The 19,415-nt window shown below is 32.3% G+C and overlaps 1 protein-coding gene across 1 annotated transcript in view; it reads left to right on the forward strand.

The window, feature by feature from the left end:
• Window positions 1-868: 868 nt before the first annotated feature.
• Window positions 869-19,415, forward strand: part of LOC139503513 (neurobeachin-like protein 1) — a gene marked incomplete in the record, with an annotated part of 102,496 nt that continues 83,949 nt past the window's right edge. The window contains 12 exon segments of the mRNA XM_071293304.1: window positions 869-1,036; window positions 3,377-3,468; window positions 3,881-4,042; window positions 6,814-6,895; window positions 7,997-8,109; window positions 8,807-8,880; window positions 9,446-9,528; window positions 10,973-11,152; window positions 11,972-12,080; window positions 13,995-14,101; window positions 17,031-17,576; window positions 18,456-18,554. Of these exon segments, the coding sequence (XP_071149405.1) occupies window positions 977-1,036; window positions 3,377-3,468; window positions 3,881-4,042; window positions 6,814-6,895; window positions 7,997-8,109; window positions 8,807-8,880; window positions 9,446-9,528; window positions 10,973-11,152; window positions 11,972-12,080; window positions 13,995-14,101; window positions 17,031-17,576; window positions 18,456-18,554 (1,707 nt within the window).

The raw sequence follows: 19,415 nt of genomic DNA on the forward strand, positions 1-19,415 counted from the left end.
CACTTTCATTAATGTTTGAAAAAAAAATTCATATTTTATATTTTTTTATGTATCTCGTAGCTAATTATTGGAATTCTTCTCCGAATACGGGACCACCATATCCGACTAGTGGAAAGACACTAATGTTCAAGGATCTTCAATTTCTACTGAAGATTAGCTGTCAAAATGCTAACATTCCAATTTTCAATAACAGTTAACAGCAAATACATTCTCACAATATTAAACAGATAACAAAAAACCCTGATAGTCCAATAACAGCTAAAGCAATATGAAATATAGTTTCAGAATAACAGATTAACAAAAGAACAAAAATTTAAATTGCCCCCCCCCCCCCAAAAAAAAAGGATAACAGTTAAACCCTTTGCCCCTCTTATAATACTATCTTGGATGAGAAAAAAAATAGGGTAAATAACAAAGATCAACAAAAATACCGAACTCCAAGGAAAATTCTAATGAAAGTCCTTTATCAAATTAATGGCAAAATAAAGAACACGTCATATTAAAGTTGGTTCATAAAAAACAAATTCGAACGAAATAATAAACATGCGTTAAGTCTTTTATGTACGACATAAGAAGATTGCCAATAAGGTACCGTGCTGAATGAAAAAGGGTAGTTTTGGATACGAAATATTGTAACGGTACGAACTGCTCAAGGTACGAAATTACTAGCTCGTACGTTCCTCCTTTCTGAGGAGCACCCCAAATGGTATCCTTTCCCCATACATCGATACGTTAATTAATATCTACACAATCCTTATCAACTAAATTTAGTTTACACAAATTGTCTGTAGCAAAAATAATACACACTATACAATATGTTTCCAGAAACCTTTTGTAGTAATCCCTGTTTATTTTGGTCTTTAGTGTCACCCGAAGATGAAGTGCCGACAACTTCCTGTTACATGAAGTTCTTGCAAAATAACTCGATAAGTAACTAAAATGGAAAGGCGTAGATATAGTTGACAATTTGATAAAAATGGAGGGCTTATCAGCCACAGAAAACCTGTTTGAAAAGTGGATGTTGTTTTCGGCAAAGGTATAAATAACTAAGAGTTCGAATTTTAATATGTAGTAGTAGTACTAGTAGAGCACTTCCACTTGTAAGTTAAATATATATAAAAAAGGAAGATGTGGTATGATTGCTAATGAGACAACTGTCCACAAGAGATCAAAATGACCCAGACATTAACAACTATAGGTCTCCTTACGGCCTTCAACAATGAGCAAAGCCCTTACCGCATAGTCAGCTACAATGTATTAAAAGCCCTGAAATAAAGAATCCGGGTCCGTCCGCCCTGATTCTGGTTCGCCCTAGTTTCTGTTCGCCCTAATACCTGTTTGCTCCGAGTCCGTTCGCCCTGATTTTATTTTTTAGTAAAGTGTTGCGTTGTGTGTATATAATTGAATGTGTTGCAGTCAGTCTACAATTTCGCCGAAAAATTTGGTTGCTTATATAGGGAATCACTCAGTGAAGCGTGACTGGAGCGGGCCCCCTCTTAGGTCAGTCAGTGGGCCCCCACTTATGAAAATTTCTGGATCCGCCACTGGTTTCTGTTAATTTCAGCAATCAAAATTCAATCAACAGTAATTAAAAGCAAGGATTTGTATACTATACAAATCCTTGTTAAAAGTAATTATAAAATAAAGTGTAAGAATGCAGCCAAGAATTTTTACTTAATTAATATAAATTTGGCAAATATTCTGTATTTAACTTTTAATAGATATACATAAATTTATATATTTCGTCCATTGATGTAACATATACATATCATAAATGAATATAGGGCGAACAAACCCAGGGCGAACGGACTATCAGGGCGAACAAACTCAGTGCGAACGTACCTAGGGCGAACATGTAATCAGGGCGAACGATCCCGATTGTACCTGAAATGACAATGTAAAAAAATTCAAACGAGAAAACAAACGGCCTTATTTATGTACAAAAAATGAACGGAAAAACAAATATGTATCATAAACTAACAACAACCACTGAATTACAGGCTCCTAACTTGGGACTGGCACATTCAAAAATAATGTGGCGGGGTTAAACATGTTAGTGGGATCCCAACCCTCTCCTAACCTGGGACAGTGGTATAACAATACAACATTAGAACAAATGAATGTTTCTATCAATGGGAAGGTCTACGATCCAAATAATTATGGATAGTCGACTTTCACATGGACAGAAACAAGTGCTTGTGTAGTAGAGTGCCGTAAAAACTGTTCAATCAACAGTACGACCAACAGGCACTTGTATCCAGTGGCATTGGAAGGCTGACTATTCGGCATATGTACATGAATAAGGAACTGGCTACAGCTACATGGAAATGTACATGTAACAATAATAAAAATGTTATTGTTGCATTGGAGACTTATTGCCAGAATGCAGGGTTGGGTAAGGAACCGATTAATTACGTATGCAACAATAATAATTTGAGTCTACCGTTGCATTGCGTTATTGTTACATTAATGCACGTCCATGTACGCTGGGACTATTTTTTGAATTTAACAATATTGCATACAATTTTTTAAAAGTTTATTTACAATGACAGATCCAAATCCAGTATGTTGTTTTGGGAGCATGCATGTGTTAAAGAGGTTCGCGGGTACAAAAATTTCAGCAAAAAATTTAACCTTTATTTTTTCATTACAAATTTTATTTATTACACTATTAGTTATTACTTTATGATATATTACAAAAATCAACACAAACAATCGTTTCGGTTTGGCCCCAGATGACTTTTAAAATGTTTATTATGTGTATTGAAAAAGCTTCAAATTTTCTCCCTTTGGTGCAAAAATGTCATTTTTTCACAAATCCAGTATGTTGTTTTGGGAGCATGCATGTGTTAAAGAGGCTCAAATGTTAAACAATTCAAACGAGAAATTAACAGCCTAATTAATGTTCAAACAAGTGACAAATATGTAACACAGAAACGTCAATGGACAACCACTGAATTACAGTCTCCTGACTTGGAACAGTCGTGTACATGTTAGCAAGACCCCAACCCTCCCCTAGCGGTAAACCTGGGACAGTAGTGTAACAGTACAACATTAGAATGAATTATAAAAATCAATTAAAAAAGGCTGAACTCATCAGATTGATACAAATAGAAATACATCTAACAAAAAAACAGAGTGGACATGGCCAGGCCCTTGTACAAATATACATCCCAACAACAAAAAGACACTAAGTACCTGCCTAAGACACTTATTGAATTGCTGTCTCACTAGATTATCTATGGTTTGTTTTACCATTGAAGATGCCGAAAATGCATTGACAAATTATACCTGTTAAAGTAAAAAAAAATCAGAATTTTAAATGATGAGAGTTTACATAAAAACACATTGTTTCAGACTTTAATTCTATTTTCAGAATGATCGAGAAAAGTTAGCAGATTTTGTAAATTGTTTCCAGGAAACTTACAAACATTTAGTTGATTTAGAATTAACACATCTGAATGATGGGTAAGATAAAAGTCAATTATTGGATAACTGTAACCATGGTAACAATGTCAGAGGAGAAGATAATCTCCATACCACATGTATACACAAGTCTACATACACTTAAACATTGGATTCATACCACATGTCAAGTTCTAAATACATGTATACACAAGTCTACATACACTTAAACATTGGATTCATATCACATGTCAGGTTCCTAATTCCTACAAATCTACCAGTACATATGCTGAAACATTGAGTTTATACCACATGTCTAGCTCTAAATCACAACAACTCTTGATTCATTGTGAATAATACCAACTACTACAATGTACATGAAATCAGGTCTGATTATTGTGTACCGTTAGGTACTGCCGGTTTTTAGAAACTCAGAAAATAACCATATATGTGTTTCACCTTTCATGTTTTATAGGTATTCTGAGGAAGGACCACATTTTACAGTGTTACCAAATGGTGTGTTACAAGTGTTCAGTACTCAGTTGTATCAGTGTAGCGAATCAATAGCTCAATCATGTGATCTGGATACTCTTCATTTTGCCAGTTCTATAATGGAATGTCTCATTATTATTACAAGGTATAATTTCTTCTTGGAGTAAATGCCCTAAGATGTTTTTTTATGCCTCTTTTATGGGCATTATGTTTTCTGGTCTGTGCGTCTGTCTGTCTGTTCGTTCGTTCGACTGTTTGTCCGTCTGTCCGGCTTCAGGTTGAAGTTTTTCGGTCGAGGTAGTTTTTGATGAAATTGAAGTCCAATCAACCTGAAACTTAATTAGTTCACATGTTCCCTATGATATAATTTTTCTAATTTTAATGCCAAATTAGAAATTTCCCCCCATTTTCACAGTCCACTGAACATAGAAAATGATGGTGCGGATTGGACATCCATGTACTGGGGACACATTCTTGTTTTCCTTATTTTTTTTTTTTTACTAACATCTTGAAAATTATACATGTTATAAGAGAGAGGAAAACTTTGAAAAGGCTAACATCAATACAAGATCTACAAATAAGTGAGTATGTCTGTAATTGTTATTGAAGGTGACCTGTTGAAAGGCAAATCTATGAACTTAACCTGTATGCCCTTTTAAAGAGCAATGAGAAATTCCCTATGAGCCTGGTGCTATCACTTTTAGATAAAAATGGAATCCTTTTAATTTGAGGTCCAATCGCTATGAAACTAAAGGAAAATAATGCACAGTTATAGCATAATGGGGAATTAAAAATATTAAATATTAGAAAAGAAAATAATAATAATGTCATGAATGTTCTATTTTCTTTAAATTTTTTGGAAATGAAGAAATTTTGAAAGACCCAAATCAGTATAAAATTAAGTTGCCACTTTTAAAAAGTAAAGAATGTACCGAAATTTTATAGAAAAATCAGAGCAATAATGTAAAAGGACAAATTGATATAAAAAGATTTATAAAAATGACACAGATATGACACCCAACGCCATGAGGCAATATCAAAGGAAATACATTTGAGTGGCATTTCATTTGGTGTTTAAAACACTAATTTTTAATTGTTACCTTTTGATCATGTTTTGGTCAATTTAACTTGATTGAATATGCCCAAATTATACCATGCATTGAGCATCAGTACACTGTTCCCTATAATGAGTTGATAGTTGTCTATTGTGAACCAGAAACTTGGTGAAATGTATATTTGTGTATTTGGCGATTCACTTTGTTTCAACATAACTTGTACAAAGTTGACTCACCCCATAATTTTTATACAACAAATTTTGAAGTTGTATATTGGTATCACATCGTTGTTGTCTTCTGAAGACATTAGGTTTTCCCAACAATAACTTCAATATAAGTAGATAGAAATCTATGAAATTTTAAGCACAAGGTTTATGACCACAAAAAGAAGGTTGGGATTGGGGGTTATGGTCCCAACAGTTAAGGAATAAGGGGACCAAATAAGCATTTTTCTTGTTTCCAGACAATAACTTGTGGAATGGTGTATGGATCTCTCTGAAATTATACCACAAGTTTCCACACTACAAAGGGGTGGAAAGAATTGGCTTTGGGGGGTTATGGCTCAAAACTTTAATTTTAGGAATTAGGGGCAAAAAAGGTGGAAAAACAAGGGTGTCCTGGTTAATAGACTATTACCTAAGTACGAAACATAAATTAAAAGCAGAGTAAGGGAGGTTATTTAAACACAACATCGACAATTACCTCCCTTACACTACTTGCACCTGAAATCACCCTTAGTTTTTGGTTGGGTCTGTGTTGTTTTAGTACCCCTATTTGTGACATTTTATTCTTGCATCATTGTCAGTATAATGGAAATTGATGTTACTGTCGTACAAGTGAAAGGTTTAGCGCTTTAAAACCAGGTTCAATCCCCCATTTTCTACATTTGAAAATGCCTATACCAAGTCAGGAATATGACAGTTGTTGTCCACTCGTTTGATGTGTTTTACTATTTGATTTTGTCATTTGATTAGGGGCTTTACATTTGAATTTTCTTTGAGTTCTGAGTAAGTATTTTTGTGATTTTACTTATATTTGTATAAAGAAATGTTGTTTTGTCTTGAGGTGATTTGCTGTCAATTTATTTTTAGCTGATTACAGTAATTTAATTTTAGTCATGATTATGTATGTCAATTTCTATTTTGAAACTTTTATGATGTATTTAGATAGGTTATTATGGTTGCAAACTCCATTGGAAATTTGAATTGAGATTATGACCATATCTTGAGGGAAAGATTTTTTTTTTGGAAAAAAAAGCTTGAAATAAAATTGATTGGGGCAAGGGGGACAATTTGTTCTCAAGATTTCAGAAATTAAAAAGATTTTTTTCTGCAAAAAAAATGGGGAAGGGGTCAATTGCAACAGCATAGTGTATTGCACAAAAGCAAAAAAAAAATGTTATAATTCAAATCACATAACCAATTCAAGTTCTTTAACTACAGTTATACTGTGTCAGAAACCTATATTGTGTCAAACATTTAATTAAAATCCAAATTCAGACTGTATCAAGTGAGAATATTGTGTCCTTTTTTTGCCCCAACTGTTCAGGGTTGGACCTCTGCTGTTGTATCCAGCTGCACTCGGCAAAGCAATTTATTACATACATACATACACCTATTTTAGTGATGGCTATGATATTATTATTTTTCAAGAACGAAAAGACTGTTAGACGATACTCACTTTCTGGAAAGGGATAGAATCTCTTAATTTATACTTTACATGACTCAGAAATATATTCCCGCAACGTGCATCAGTTTGAAGGGTTCTTATTCATGAATGAAAGCAATAAATGTTTACCCTCAAGTAAATGCATTCCAGTTTCACAAACATTTTAAATTTTTTTTTAAATTAATGTTTTCAGGAACTATGATAATGTCCCACTGGTAGCTTCATGTGAATTTGTGAAGTATATTGTATCAATAGCCAGTATAGTAATCTCTAAGGTATGTGGTCAATTTATATATTTCTGAGAATAGAAAAAAAGACAATAAATGGGGGTGATAAATCAACTATCATTATATTAAAAAGAAGAAACCAAACCATAACGTTTACTTTATAAATATGTTCAAATTCTATGGCTATGTCTTGCAAATAAATATGCAAAAAGTAACAAAATTTGTATACTTATTGACTGTGTATGAGTGGAATAGTAAGTTTATTGTCCCGAGGATCAACTATTGTCCTGAGGCGTAGTTTGCTATTTTTTGGAAAGTAAAATGCTTCCGCTACATAAATATGAGCTGTTTTTGACAATACAATACACAAATATCGCGTTCTAGCATCATTAAGTCATGCTAAATTACTGAAATCTTCAAAATTTTAGCATTTTGGCTAATTTTTAGACGGTTTCCGTCTAAAATGAAAGTGGCCGCATTCGTGTTCATTAATAATATTGAAATTTAAGTTGTATTTGATGATAATACAAAACATATATAAAGGTTGAGGATGAACACGGATGCGGCCACTTTCATTTTTGACAAAAACCATCTGAAAAGTGACGTTTTTTGGCATGTTTGAAAGATTTTTCATATTTAAGCTTGAATCAGGGCGTTTTTAATGACTAAATCAGTTAAAATCTTTGACATAAACTGATCGAATCAATTGAAATAGACACTTAAGTGTTTAAAAAATGTCCAAAAACTTTTGTTAGATGAACCTGAAATTTGAGGCCAAAATCGGCCCTTACCGGACCTACTCCTTTGGAGTCCGACGTCCATGAACTTTTCACTCTTTGAACTTCTATTTGGGAACCACGTAAAAGGATCAATATATGATTCTAGCTGTTATTTTTCTCCATTGTTAAAGCATATCATAAAAAGATCATAACATGTCATTTTTCATATCGCATGTATTATCAGCCCTCGGCCCGACAATATCAGCCCTTGAGCTATGCGGCTCTTGGGCTGATATTGAACCTAGGGCTGGTAATACATGCGATATGAAAAATGCCATGTAATAATCTGATATTATATGCTATGATATATATCCTGATGTATGTGTATAGATTATACTTGGTTTATTCCACATTGTATATTGTATTTTAGATTAAAGACAAATCCTGTGATATTGATGACATCTGCAAGTTTGTTAAGCTAGTCATTCACTTTTTTGAGTGTCTGTATGATCCTTACTTTATTTGGAGGAAAAGAATTAAAGGGTAAATAATCAAGTTTGTGTCAATTTCTCGTAATGAAAATTGTAAATGCAAAAAAATCTTATAAAGCCTTGTAATGTTTGTCCTTCACTTTGAATCTATAAAGATGTGATCTGTTGCTAAAAGTCAAAAGTAAAATCACAAAAATACTGAACTCAGAGGAAAATCCAATTGGAAAGTCCATTATCACATGGCAAAATCAAACGACAAAACACATTAAAAACGAATGGACAAGAACTGTCATATTCCTGACTTGGTACAGGCATGCAGTTTTTGGCTTATATCTTATAAACAGAAGCATTCAAACCAAAACAGACATATTTATACACTAATCCAACTTTAAGGAGGAAGCTTTATTTGGAATTTTTTTCTGTTTAAAGTTAAACTTAAAACTGTGGAACCATGTTGCTATAATGGTGAAAAAAGATGAAGTTTCTATTTTTATGAAATTGTTATGTGAATTTACTGATCTTATCCTTCTGAAGAATGGCAATACTGTAGCAAATATGCAATATTGTTATATTATGTTTTGTTTGTTTAACACTATACTTCAATATGGTTTGAAATTATGTACACAAATCTTCTAAATCTTTACTCCGGTGATTTCCATCACTTTGATTTCATGTTGTCTTTTCACTCCAATGCATACTATATTTATATACATGTATATATAAATATTCATACTTTGATTTGTTGTTAGATGGAGTATGGACAAGAATAGAATGAAGTATAAGCCAGCTAATCTCCATGTAGAAGTTGTTCCTTTCTTTTTTGGTAAGACATGGATGATTTATCCATTTGACTAAACATGTTAATTTTGAGTTTATTTACAGCAAACATTACTCTTACATTTGTCTGGCAATGATTTGGTTAAGTTGGAATGTGAAAAAGTATTAATTGATTGAAATTCTTTAGAGAAGAAAAACAGAAAATGTTGACCACCAAATAGGAATCGTTCAAGGCATGTTTTGTTCTGCAAATGTCTTTTTACTGGGGATTCATTTATTTTTGTGGGTATCAATTTTCTTGGATTGATGAAAACTTGCATATATGTGGATAGTTGATTTCATGGTTTTGCCAATCGGTGCATACAAAGCCATAGAAAATTTGTAATTTCGTTGAACATTTGAATTCGTGGTTCACTTGTACCCAAGAAATCAATGAAAAATGTTATCCAACGAATAAAAATGAATCCACTAGAAATTCATCAATATTGGTAGCCCATTGCAAATTAATAAATTATCAGTTCAATAAATTATTCCTTAGAACTATAACCTCAGTTTAAATCTTAAGTTTAGAATAAAATGACTTTTATCAAGTAAATACTTTGTATTTTCAGATTGTTTTGATAGGGGCCATTTGCCATTTGATTTGAGAATTCGTCTCCTACACATGTTTGGTGCTATCATGTGTGGTTCACAGGTATTTATATACATATACATGTAGTACACGTTTATACATGTGTTTATATAGATATAAAGAATGTCACTTATATACATATGGTCCGGGACCACAATTGTCATCCCTTGATTTTCGTTGTTCACGAATATAGTCCCTAGTGTTGACAGTGGGTTACCTGCCAATATTTTTCATACCCCTTCCAAATTTATTTCTCCATGTTTTATGCCTCAAATTGGAAGTAGGGGAATGAAATTACACTGTAAAAAAATTTGGGTCCAGAATTTTAAAGGGAAGTAGTGATTTAGTCCAGCTGGAAAAGGTTAGAAATTAGCACTTCGGAAGCTGTCAAAAGATTTCAAGACACCCTAAACATAAAATTGTTCATATTTTGAGTTAGAGCTGATGAAGTTTTCTATAATTTTGATATAATTTGTCCCAAAAGTAGTACAACACACTGTAAAAATTTCATTGAGAAAGCGCAGGTGGGATTTTTTAAATTTTCATTTATGTTCTAAAAGAAATGCACTACGAATTAATTGTGTTCTCGGACCATATAGTACTCGTTTATACATGTGTTTACATAGATATAAAGAATGTCATTTATATACATATAGTACACGTTTATACATGTGTTAACATAGATATTAAGAATGTCACTTATATACATATAGTACACGTTTATACATGCGTTTACATAGATATAAAGAATGTCACTTATATACATATAGTACACGTTTATACATGTGTTTACATAGATATAAAGAATGTCACTTATATACATATAGTACACGTTTATACATGTGTTTACATAGATATAAAGAATGTCACTTATATACATATAGTACACGTTTATACATGTGTTTACATAGGTATAAAGAATGTCATATACTAGAAGTTCTACACACTGGAAGGAAAGTATTATATGTTATTCAGGTCTTAGACAGGGTATATACTGCGACATTCCCATCTTAGAGTTTATTCCCTTGAGCCCCTACGTCACATAGTAACAGGTGTTATGACAATGTTTTCGAGGTTTCAATTTGGTATAAAAACATATATACCTTGGCAGTTTCCTGAATATACACTGACATTCAATTACAAAATTCTACACATTTGCAATCTGTGATATACTCACATGTACACTTGCAGAATAGATTACTATCAAGTAATGTATATACTATTTCTGAACTAATAAGATGATAGTGAATTACTAAAATAAAATAAATGAACAAAACATTAACTGCAGTGCTTTTTTAGAATATCACTCTGGATAGCAGCAGTGTATTCATAAGAATATGTATTTTCATATGGTAAGATGACTTTATAGGAAGGCTTAGCATTATTATTACAATGTAAGGTCTTCCAATTACAGAATACATAAAAATGTTGTAAATAAATAATATAAATGGCACACATAAGTAATAGTTAATCCTATACATTACATGGTTCAACTATCTTATTGTAGAATAATGCATTGAAGGTGATAACTCCTGCTACTTTAGAGGTGTTACTCAAAATGTTATCAGCAGATCATGTGACTGGGCCGACCAATGAATTACGCCAGGAGTTGTTCTGTATAAAGGATCTGGTACTGAAATGTATTATATGTATGGTACATGTCATCAACTTAGCCAGTATTGACCAGGTACAAGTTATACAAACTATGGTGCAGAAAAAAAACCAAATATATCTGCTTTTTATAAAAACTGAAATTAAGGGATAACGGTTGTATTTCAAGCATGGCCTTCGTAAAAGTTTTACAAACACAAAGTCTTCATGGATTCAGTATGATTTGTGAGATATAAAATTTTGTGGATTTCATTGGTAAAAGTACTGTTGAACAAAATTTCTTTAGGCTTGTTATGCAGACTTTTAACATAGAACAAAATACAATATTGACGAAAATTGCAATTTTTACTCAATCCTCAAAAATGGGTCAGACCCAGATGATAAATGAATCAAGTGGGAAATTAAAGTGGTTGTTTCATAATATTCAGATACAAACTTTAACTAAATATTTTTAACCTTTACGATTATTGTTAGTTTATTATTTTGTGATTTCGTACCAACGTTTAGTTTTATACAGTTTATGTACTCCTGGAATCATGCAAAATGCACAAATTGTTCGACATTGAGTTGATACTAAAGTTATAAATCTTCTTTTCACTCTATATGCTGAGCTTTTGTGTGTAAGCAGTATATTATGTTGGTAGCTTCTATGCTGCATAACTTATAGTATTACGTAATATGTTTTTTGAAGATGGAAATTCATGTGTCTAAGTTGAGGTTCATTCAGGTTTTTGTTGATAGAATTGAAATGATCTGAACTAAAGTTCTAGTTTATAGTTTCTCTTTAACGTACACACATAAAAAATATTCAATTCTATCCAATATTCCATTCACTAAGGATGAGAGACTAGTGTACACATGAATATATTTGTATGAATATTGAAATTAATTACAGAGACAGGTAGAGGTGTCCCATGTAATGGAGGATTATATAAAGATATTGTTAAAGAAAGAAGATGAACCACAGGATGAACAAGAAACACACATACAGTTAGCTATGATTGGTTTGTTTATTTACGTATCAATAATTTGTTGGTCTTGAAATATATCAAGTTATTTGTAATCATTTATAAGAAGTCCAAAGAATGTTGTATTTAGGGTATCTTTTGAACATAGTCTACATGATAATATTTGTAACACCTTACAGTTTCAATATTCACCTACATATCATGTATATTTCTCTCACTAAAATCAACTGTAATACAGTTACTAATACACAAAAATCATACGTTATAAAGTTAATAATACACAAAAATCAAACGTTATAAAGTTACAAATACACAAAAATGTACAGTAATACAGATACTAATAGTTTGCCGTGTTGAAGACCCATTGGTGACCTTTGGCTGTTTTCTGCTCTATGGTTGGGTTGTTGTTTCTTTGACACATTCCTCATTTGCATTCTAATTTTAATTTTACTAATACATTCAAATTCAATTTTAGACCAAATTTGGGCTCTTACATTCTGCTTGTATGACAAACTACTCTTATAATTTAAATTTTTCAGATACAATGTTAGCAACAAGTTATTTAAACAAAATATTTTTCCATTTCAACAGGGATATTTTTCATTTTAGATTAAAGTGAAGCTTAAAAGACTCTGATGTCATAATGAGATTACCTTTTTTGAAATATGAAAATAAGAAGGTGTGGAATGATCGCAAATGAGATAATGTCCATTAAGGTCAAGGTGATTAGTAACTAGTAGTCTACAGTTCACTGTATGACCTTCAACTAGGAACAAAACTAATAAATATAGTCTTCAACAAGGAGCAAATCCCATACTGTAAAGTAAGCTATAGAGGGACAAGGAAACAATTTTGAAACAAATAACATTATACAAAAAACCATTACGGCAGATGTCAACCAAAAACAAGTACGGACTACAGACTCCATGGGCTCAGAAAATACACTAGTGAATGAAGCAGGGTTAAACACGCTTGTTCAAATATCAACTAATAAATAAACTATGTTTTCTCAGACTAAAACTTCAATCATAAAATTGAGAATAGAAATGGGGAATGTGTCAAAGAGACAACAGCCCGACCATAGAACAGACAACAGCAGAAGGTCACCAATGGGTCTTAAACGCAGAGAGAAACTTCCGCACCTGGAGGCTTTCTTCAGCTTGCACCTTAACAAATATCTATACTAGTACAGTGATAATGGACGCCATACTAAACTCCAAATTATACACAAGAAACTAAAATTGAAAATCATGCAAGACTAACAAAGGCTCCTGATGGGGAAAGGCGCAAAAATGTGGTGGGGTTAAACAAGTTTTTTTAGATATCAACCCTCCCTGCATAACAATACACACATAAAAATTCAGTTCAAGAGAAGTCCTAGTCTGATGTCTGAAGACGTAACAAAAGAAAATAACAAAATGACATTAAAACCTAAATAACATTTAGCTCCAACCTCAATTTAACTGATTGAAAGATTATGTCTTCATCACATGAATATCAGGCACAATCCCACCTGTTATGGGTTTAGTATTATACCATCATAAAATATGTGAAGGTATTTTCTTGTAAAGAATTCATTACCAGTTTGAGAAAAGTTTGAACCTGTGCCAGGCCAAAATATAAGTATGGACAGGATGTAGGATCACAAGTTGCACACAATGGAAAATATTTCAGTTTAGATAAAAAAAAATTAAAAAAAATGATAATTAATGAATGAAAGTGTTCTATGGTTATCTAAGAAAATTATCTCACTATTCGTGGAAGACAGTCAGTTTCTATTTTCTTTTAAATTTGATGGTAAAGTTAAGTCTAAATTATGCTAGCAAACTGATAACTGTTAAGTCTAAATTATGCTAGCAAACTGATAACTGTTAAGTCTAAATTATGCTAGGTAAACTTTAAGAGTAAACCTTAACTGCATACCTTGTATAATAGATTTTTACATTTTAGGTGCTATAAATGAAATGCTGTCATGTCAGGACAAAAGTTCTTTACAAGTTATAATGGTCAGTGGGGGAACATTTGATGCATTTATTTCCTTGCTACAGAAAACTGCTGTGAGTTTACCAAATATAGTAAAAAGGGAAGATATAAAGGAAATGTTCAGGAAATGTGAATGAAATAGGCAAACATCAACCAATGACACCCACTGAACTACAAGCTTCTGACTTGGAACAGTCACACATAGATTATGCCAATTTATGGTAGGGTTAAATATGTTGGCGGGATCCCCAACCCTCCCCTATCCTGAAAAGGTGATGAAACAGTACAACATAAGATCAAACTATAAAAATTACTTGGAAATAACTCATCGGATGGAAACAAATAGAAATAACACCCTCTTTCCTCCTCCCTGTTAACACATGTTAATTACATCATTATATTTATTGAAGAGACCACATGCATCTTTGAAACAAAAGAGTTCTTTACAAAGTCACTAGAGTTATATTTCTTTGTACATTGAATTGATCATCAACATTAATTAAAATGTCTTCTTTTGTAACAATCGTCATTGGATTAGACTGTCCTTAGATCACAGGGATTATTCTGCCCCTTTTCGGCAAACAAAGATTAAAAAATGCAAAAGTAAAATTGTCTTATTGTTTTTCACACAAATTCTTCTGGCATTTGTCCTTTCTGCAGCACATTAAAAGGTAAATTCCAGATGCCCCTCTCTTGGTCATAGAATTTGCAAGCTGAACTTTTCCTGAACACCATTTAATTTCAACACAATTTCTTGAATCATTTCAGATATATATAAATGCAATGTCAATTCTAAGCCTTTTATCTTCAACCAATTTTGTGGATTTAATTGCCTCAGTGGCACCTTTGTTATCGATGAAGGCTGTTATAGGTATCTGTTCTCCACATATGTCTTCTACTATTTTCTGAAAATATAATGCGGTTTCCAAACCCTCTTGTAAACTTAACGCTTCGGCTGCTTTAGTAGACCGAACTACCCTTTTTATACGACCGCAAAAATTTTAATTTTTTGGTCGTATATTGCTATCACGTTGGCGTCATCGTTGTCGTCCTGCGTCGTCATCGTCGTCCGAATACTTTTAGTTTTCGCACTCTAACTTTAGAAAAAAATGAATAGAAATCAATGAAATTTTAATACAAGGTTTATGACCACGAAAGGAAGGTTGGGATTGATTTTGGGAGTTTTGGTCCCAACATTTTAGGAATTAGGGGCCAAAAAGGGCCCAAATAAGCATTTTCTTGGTTTTCGCACTATAACTTTAGTTTAAGTGAATAGAAATCTATGAAATTTTGACACAAGGTTTATGACCACAAAAGGACGGTTGGGATTGTCTTTGGGAGTTTTGGTTCCAACAGTTTAGGAATTAAGGGCCAAAAAAGGGCCCAAATAAGCATTATTCTTGGTTTTCGCACAATAACTTTAGTATAAGTAAATAGAAATCAATGAAATTTAAACACAAGGTTTATGACCACAAAAGGAAGGTTGGGATTGATTTTTGGAGTTAAGGTCACAAAAGTTTATGAATTATGGGCCAAAAAGGGGCCCAAATAAGCATTTTTTTTTGGTTTTTGCACCATAACTTTAGTATAAGTAAATAGAAATCTATGAAATTTAAACACAAGGTTTATGACCATAAATGGAAGATTGGGTTTGATTTTGGGAGTTTTGGTCCCAACTGTTTAGGAATAAGGGGGCCAAAGGGTCCAAAATTGAACTTTGTGTGATTTCATCAAAAATTGAATAATTGGGGTTCTTTGATATGCCGAATCTAACTATGTATGTAGATTTTTAATTTTTGTTCCCGTTTTCAAATTGGTCTACATTAAGGTCCAAAGGGTCCAAAATTAAACTTAGTTTGATTTTAACAAAAATTGAATCCTTGGGGTTCTTTGATATGCTGAATTTAAAAATGTACTTAGATTTTTAATTATTGGCCTAGTTTTCAAGTTGGTCCAAATGGGGGTCCAAAATTAAACTTTGTTTGATTTCATCAAAAATTGAATAAATGGGTTCTTTGATATGCCAAATCTAACTGTGTATGTAGATTCTTAATTTTTGGTCCAGTTTTCAAATTGGTCTACATTAAGGTCCAAAGGGTCCAAAATTAAACTAAGTTTGATTTTAACAAAAATTAAATTCTTGGGCTTATTTGATATGCTTTATCTAAACATGTACTTTGATTTTTGATTATGGGTCCAGTTTTCAGGTTGGTCCAAATCAGGATTCCATAGCAAGAAATTTTCAATTGCACAGTATTGCACAATAGCAAGAAACATTTAATTGCACAATATTGTGCAATAGCAATTAATTTTCAATTGGAGTTATCTTTCTTTGTATAGAATAGTAGTTGATAATATATGTTGGAAATTTGCCAGACATGACTATGATGTCATTTTCTATTTTTATTTACCAATAACTTTATGTAAATAACTTCATTGGAAATTTGCCAATATAAAATGTTGCTGATGAAGCTTTTTTTCCTAATCTTATCTTAAATATTTTTAGTTAATGTATGTTGGACATTTGCCAGACATGACTATGATGTCATTTTCTATTTTTATTTGCCAATAACTTTATGTAAATAACTTCATTTGAAATTTGCCAATATAAAATGTTGCTGATGAAGTTTTTTTTTCCTTATCTTATCTAAAATATTTTTAGATAATATATGTTGGAAATTTGCCAGACATGACTATGATGTCATTTTCTACTTTTATTTGCCAATAACTTTATGTAAATAACTTGATTGGAAATTTGCCAATATAAAACATGAAAGATGAAGCAAGAAAAATCCTTAAAATTTTACAGTGTTTTATTTAATTTTAATTTTTTAATTTTTACTTAGTTAGAATGTACTTCATTTTTTAGAGGATGAAGGTTGTCAGGCTGTTTGAGCACCTATACATTAATAGTTTGGTTTATATTTAAATCTCTTGAGCAATAAACATATTTTCAATATTTGATGATATAGGAAAGTTAACATTTTTTTTTTTGCATTTTAGTTAACAGGTAGTGAAGGCCAGACTTTAGCAATGTCAGTGTTAGGAGTAATGAACTCAGTCCTGTCAGGATCTGTTAGTGCTAAGGTTTGTAGACTTGTGTCAGTGTTAGGAGTAATGAACTCAGTCCTGTCAGGATCTGTTAGTGCTAAGGTTTGTAGACTTGTGTCAGTGTTGGGAGTAATGAACTCAGTCCTGTCAGGATCTGTTAGTGCTAAGGTTTGTAGACTTGTGTCAGTGTTGGGAGTAATGAACTCAGTCCTGTCAGGATCTGTTAGTGCTAAGGTTTGTAGACTTGTGTCAGTGTTAGGAGTAATGAACTCAGTCCTGTCAGGATCTGTTAGTGCTAAGGTTTGTAGACTTGTATCAGTGTTAGGAGTAATGAACTCAGTCCTGTCAGGATCTGTTAGTGCTAAGGTTTGTAGACTCATGTCAGTGTTAGGAGTAATGAACTCAGTCCTGTCAGGATCTGTTAGTGCTAAGGTTTGTAGACTCATGTCAGTGTTAGGAGTAATGAACTCAGTCCTGTCAGGATCTGTTAGTGCTAAGGTTTGTAGACTCGTGTCAGTGTTGGGAGTAATCAACTCAGTCCTGTCAGGATCTGTTAGTGCTAAGGTTTGTAGACTCGTGTCAGTGTTGGGAGTAATGAACTCAGTCCTGTCAGTTCTGTTAGTGCTAAGGTTTGTAGACTCGTGTCAGTGTGGGGAGTAATAAACTCAATCCTGTCAGGATCTGTTAGTGCTAAGGTTTGTAGACTCGTGTCAGTGTTGGGAGTAATGAACTCAGTCCTGTCAGTTCTGTTAGTGCTAAGGTTTGTAGACTCGTGTCAGTGTTGGGAGTAATGAACTCAGTCCTGTCAGTTCTGTTAGTGCTAAGGTTTGTAGACTCGTGTCAGTGTGGGAAGTAATAAACTCAGTCCTGTCAGGATCTGTTAGTGATAAGGTTTGTAGACTCATGTCTCTTTTTTGGCTTTTAAATAAAGACTGAAGTAAACATTACAGTAATCTGATTACTGTGCAACTTGATTGTTCTGGTTTCTTATAAATTGACTGATTAATACAAGATCCATCTTTATTGTTAAATTTATTAATCATGTTAATTACACCCAAAAAACAAAAAGAAATGAAACAACAGAAAGGAAATAAGATTTTTATTTTTATGATTCAAACAAATTAATCCTTAATGTCAGTGTCATACATGTACATGTGTTTAATATTGAATAATCCAAAAATAAATGCCATCTGGCAATTTGATTGAGTAAAAAACAGTATAATATATTTCTCAAAAATTGAATTGTTCTCTCATTCTCAGAATATGTCCAAACACTCTTAGTAAATAGTGTGTATGTATAATTAGCAATGAAGGCTTTAAAGAATTTGTTAGTTTTTCTTCTGTATATTTGACATTTTATATTGTTACATTTTTCAGGAACGATTTCATTTAAGAGTTGGTTATGTGAAGTTTGTGGAGGCTTTAAAAAGTCTTGGTCAGCCTTCCATAGATCTATTGAAAGCTGTATTAAATTTAGTGAGTAACATCCAGTATACCAGAAGTCTAAAAATAATCATCTATCTCCTCACTTTTACACATTTTTCTGAGAATATTTACTAGTCATATAATAGTTGGTGACCAATCAATTTGTTATATGTTAAACATATTGCACAGCTTGTTTGACCTAACTTTGTCTGGACTGACATCAGGAGTCAACAGATCAAGGTCTAACTAACATATACATTTATGAATAACTAATTTTACACATTACATCATCAATTTAAATTTTTGAGATAAGTTTGTAAATAATATGATATACTATGCTGATAACATTGCTGATGCAACATGCCTGGAAAAGTTGTTCTGTACATAAGAATGAAAAAATTACCTTAAAGGGGCACTAGCTACGAGATATATAAAAAATCTAATATATTATTTTTTTTGCTCAATCATTAATATAATGTGAATAGTGAAATAATAATTTGCTTTCAGCAGACAGTATGGTTCATTTTTGTCAAATAAGCTGAAAAAACATTGATTAAGAATTATTCACTTGTAAGTGAATAAGTTGACCTCATTGAATCCATATTCATGTGAACTTCAATTTAACCCCTTAGCTTGAGATGGATAACACATCAATTGTATGTGTATAGTTATTTAAAGGAAAAGAATGTCAACATTGAAAGTGAAACAAAGGTAAATCTTTTGATTGACTCAAAATCCACAAAAAATCATTCTTACACAGGTAAAAACAATTATTTTTCATCTATAATATAGAATAATTCAACAGCACAAGTCTCTTCATCTATTTACATCTATATTTATGTTTACATCGCTAATATGGTCATTGGATGACTTTAGAGGTCAACTTGATAATTAATTACATGCTGTTTAGAC

The sequence above is a fragment of the Mytilus edulis genome, chromosome 14, assembly GCF_963676685.1.
Source record: "Mytilus edulis chromosome 14, xbMytEdul2.2, whole genome shotgun sequence".
In the NCBI taxonomy this organism is placed as follows: Eukaryota; Metazoa; Mollusca; class Bivalvia; order Mytilida; family Mytilidae; genus Mytilus; species Mytilus edulis.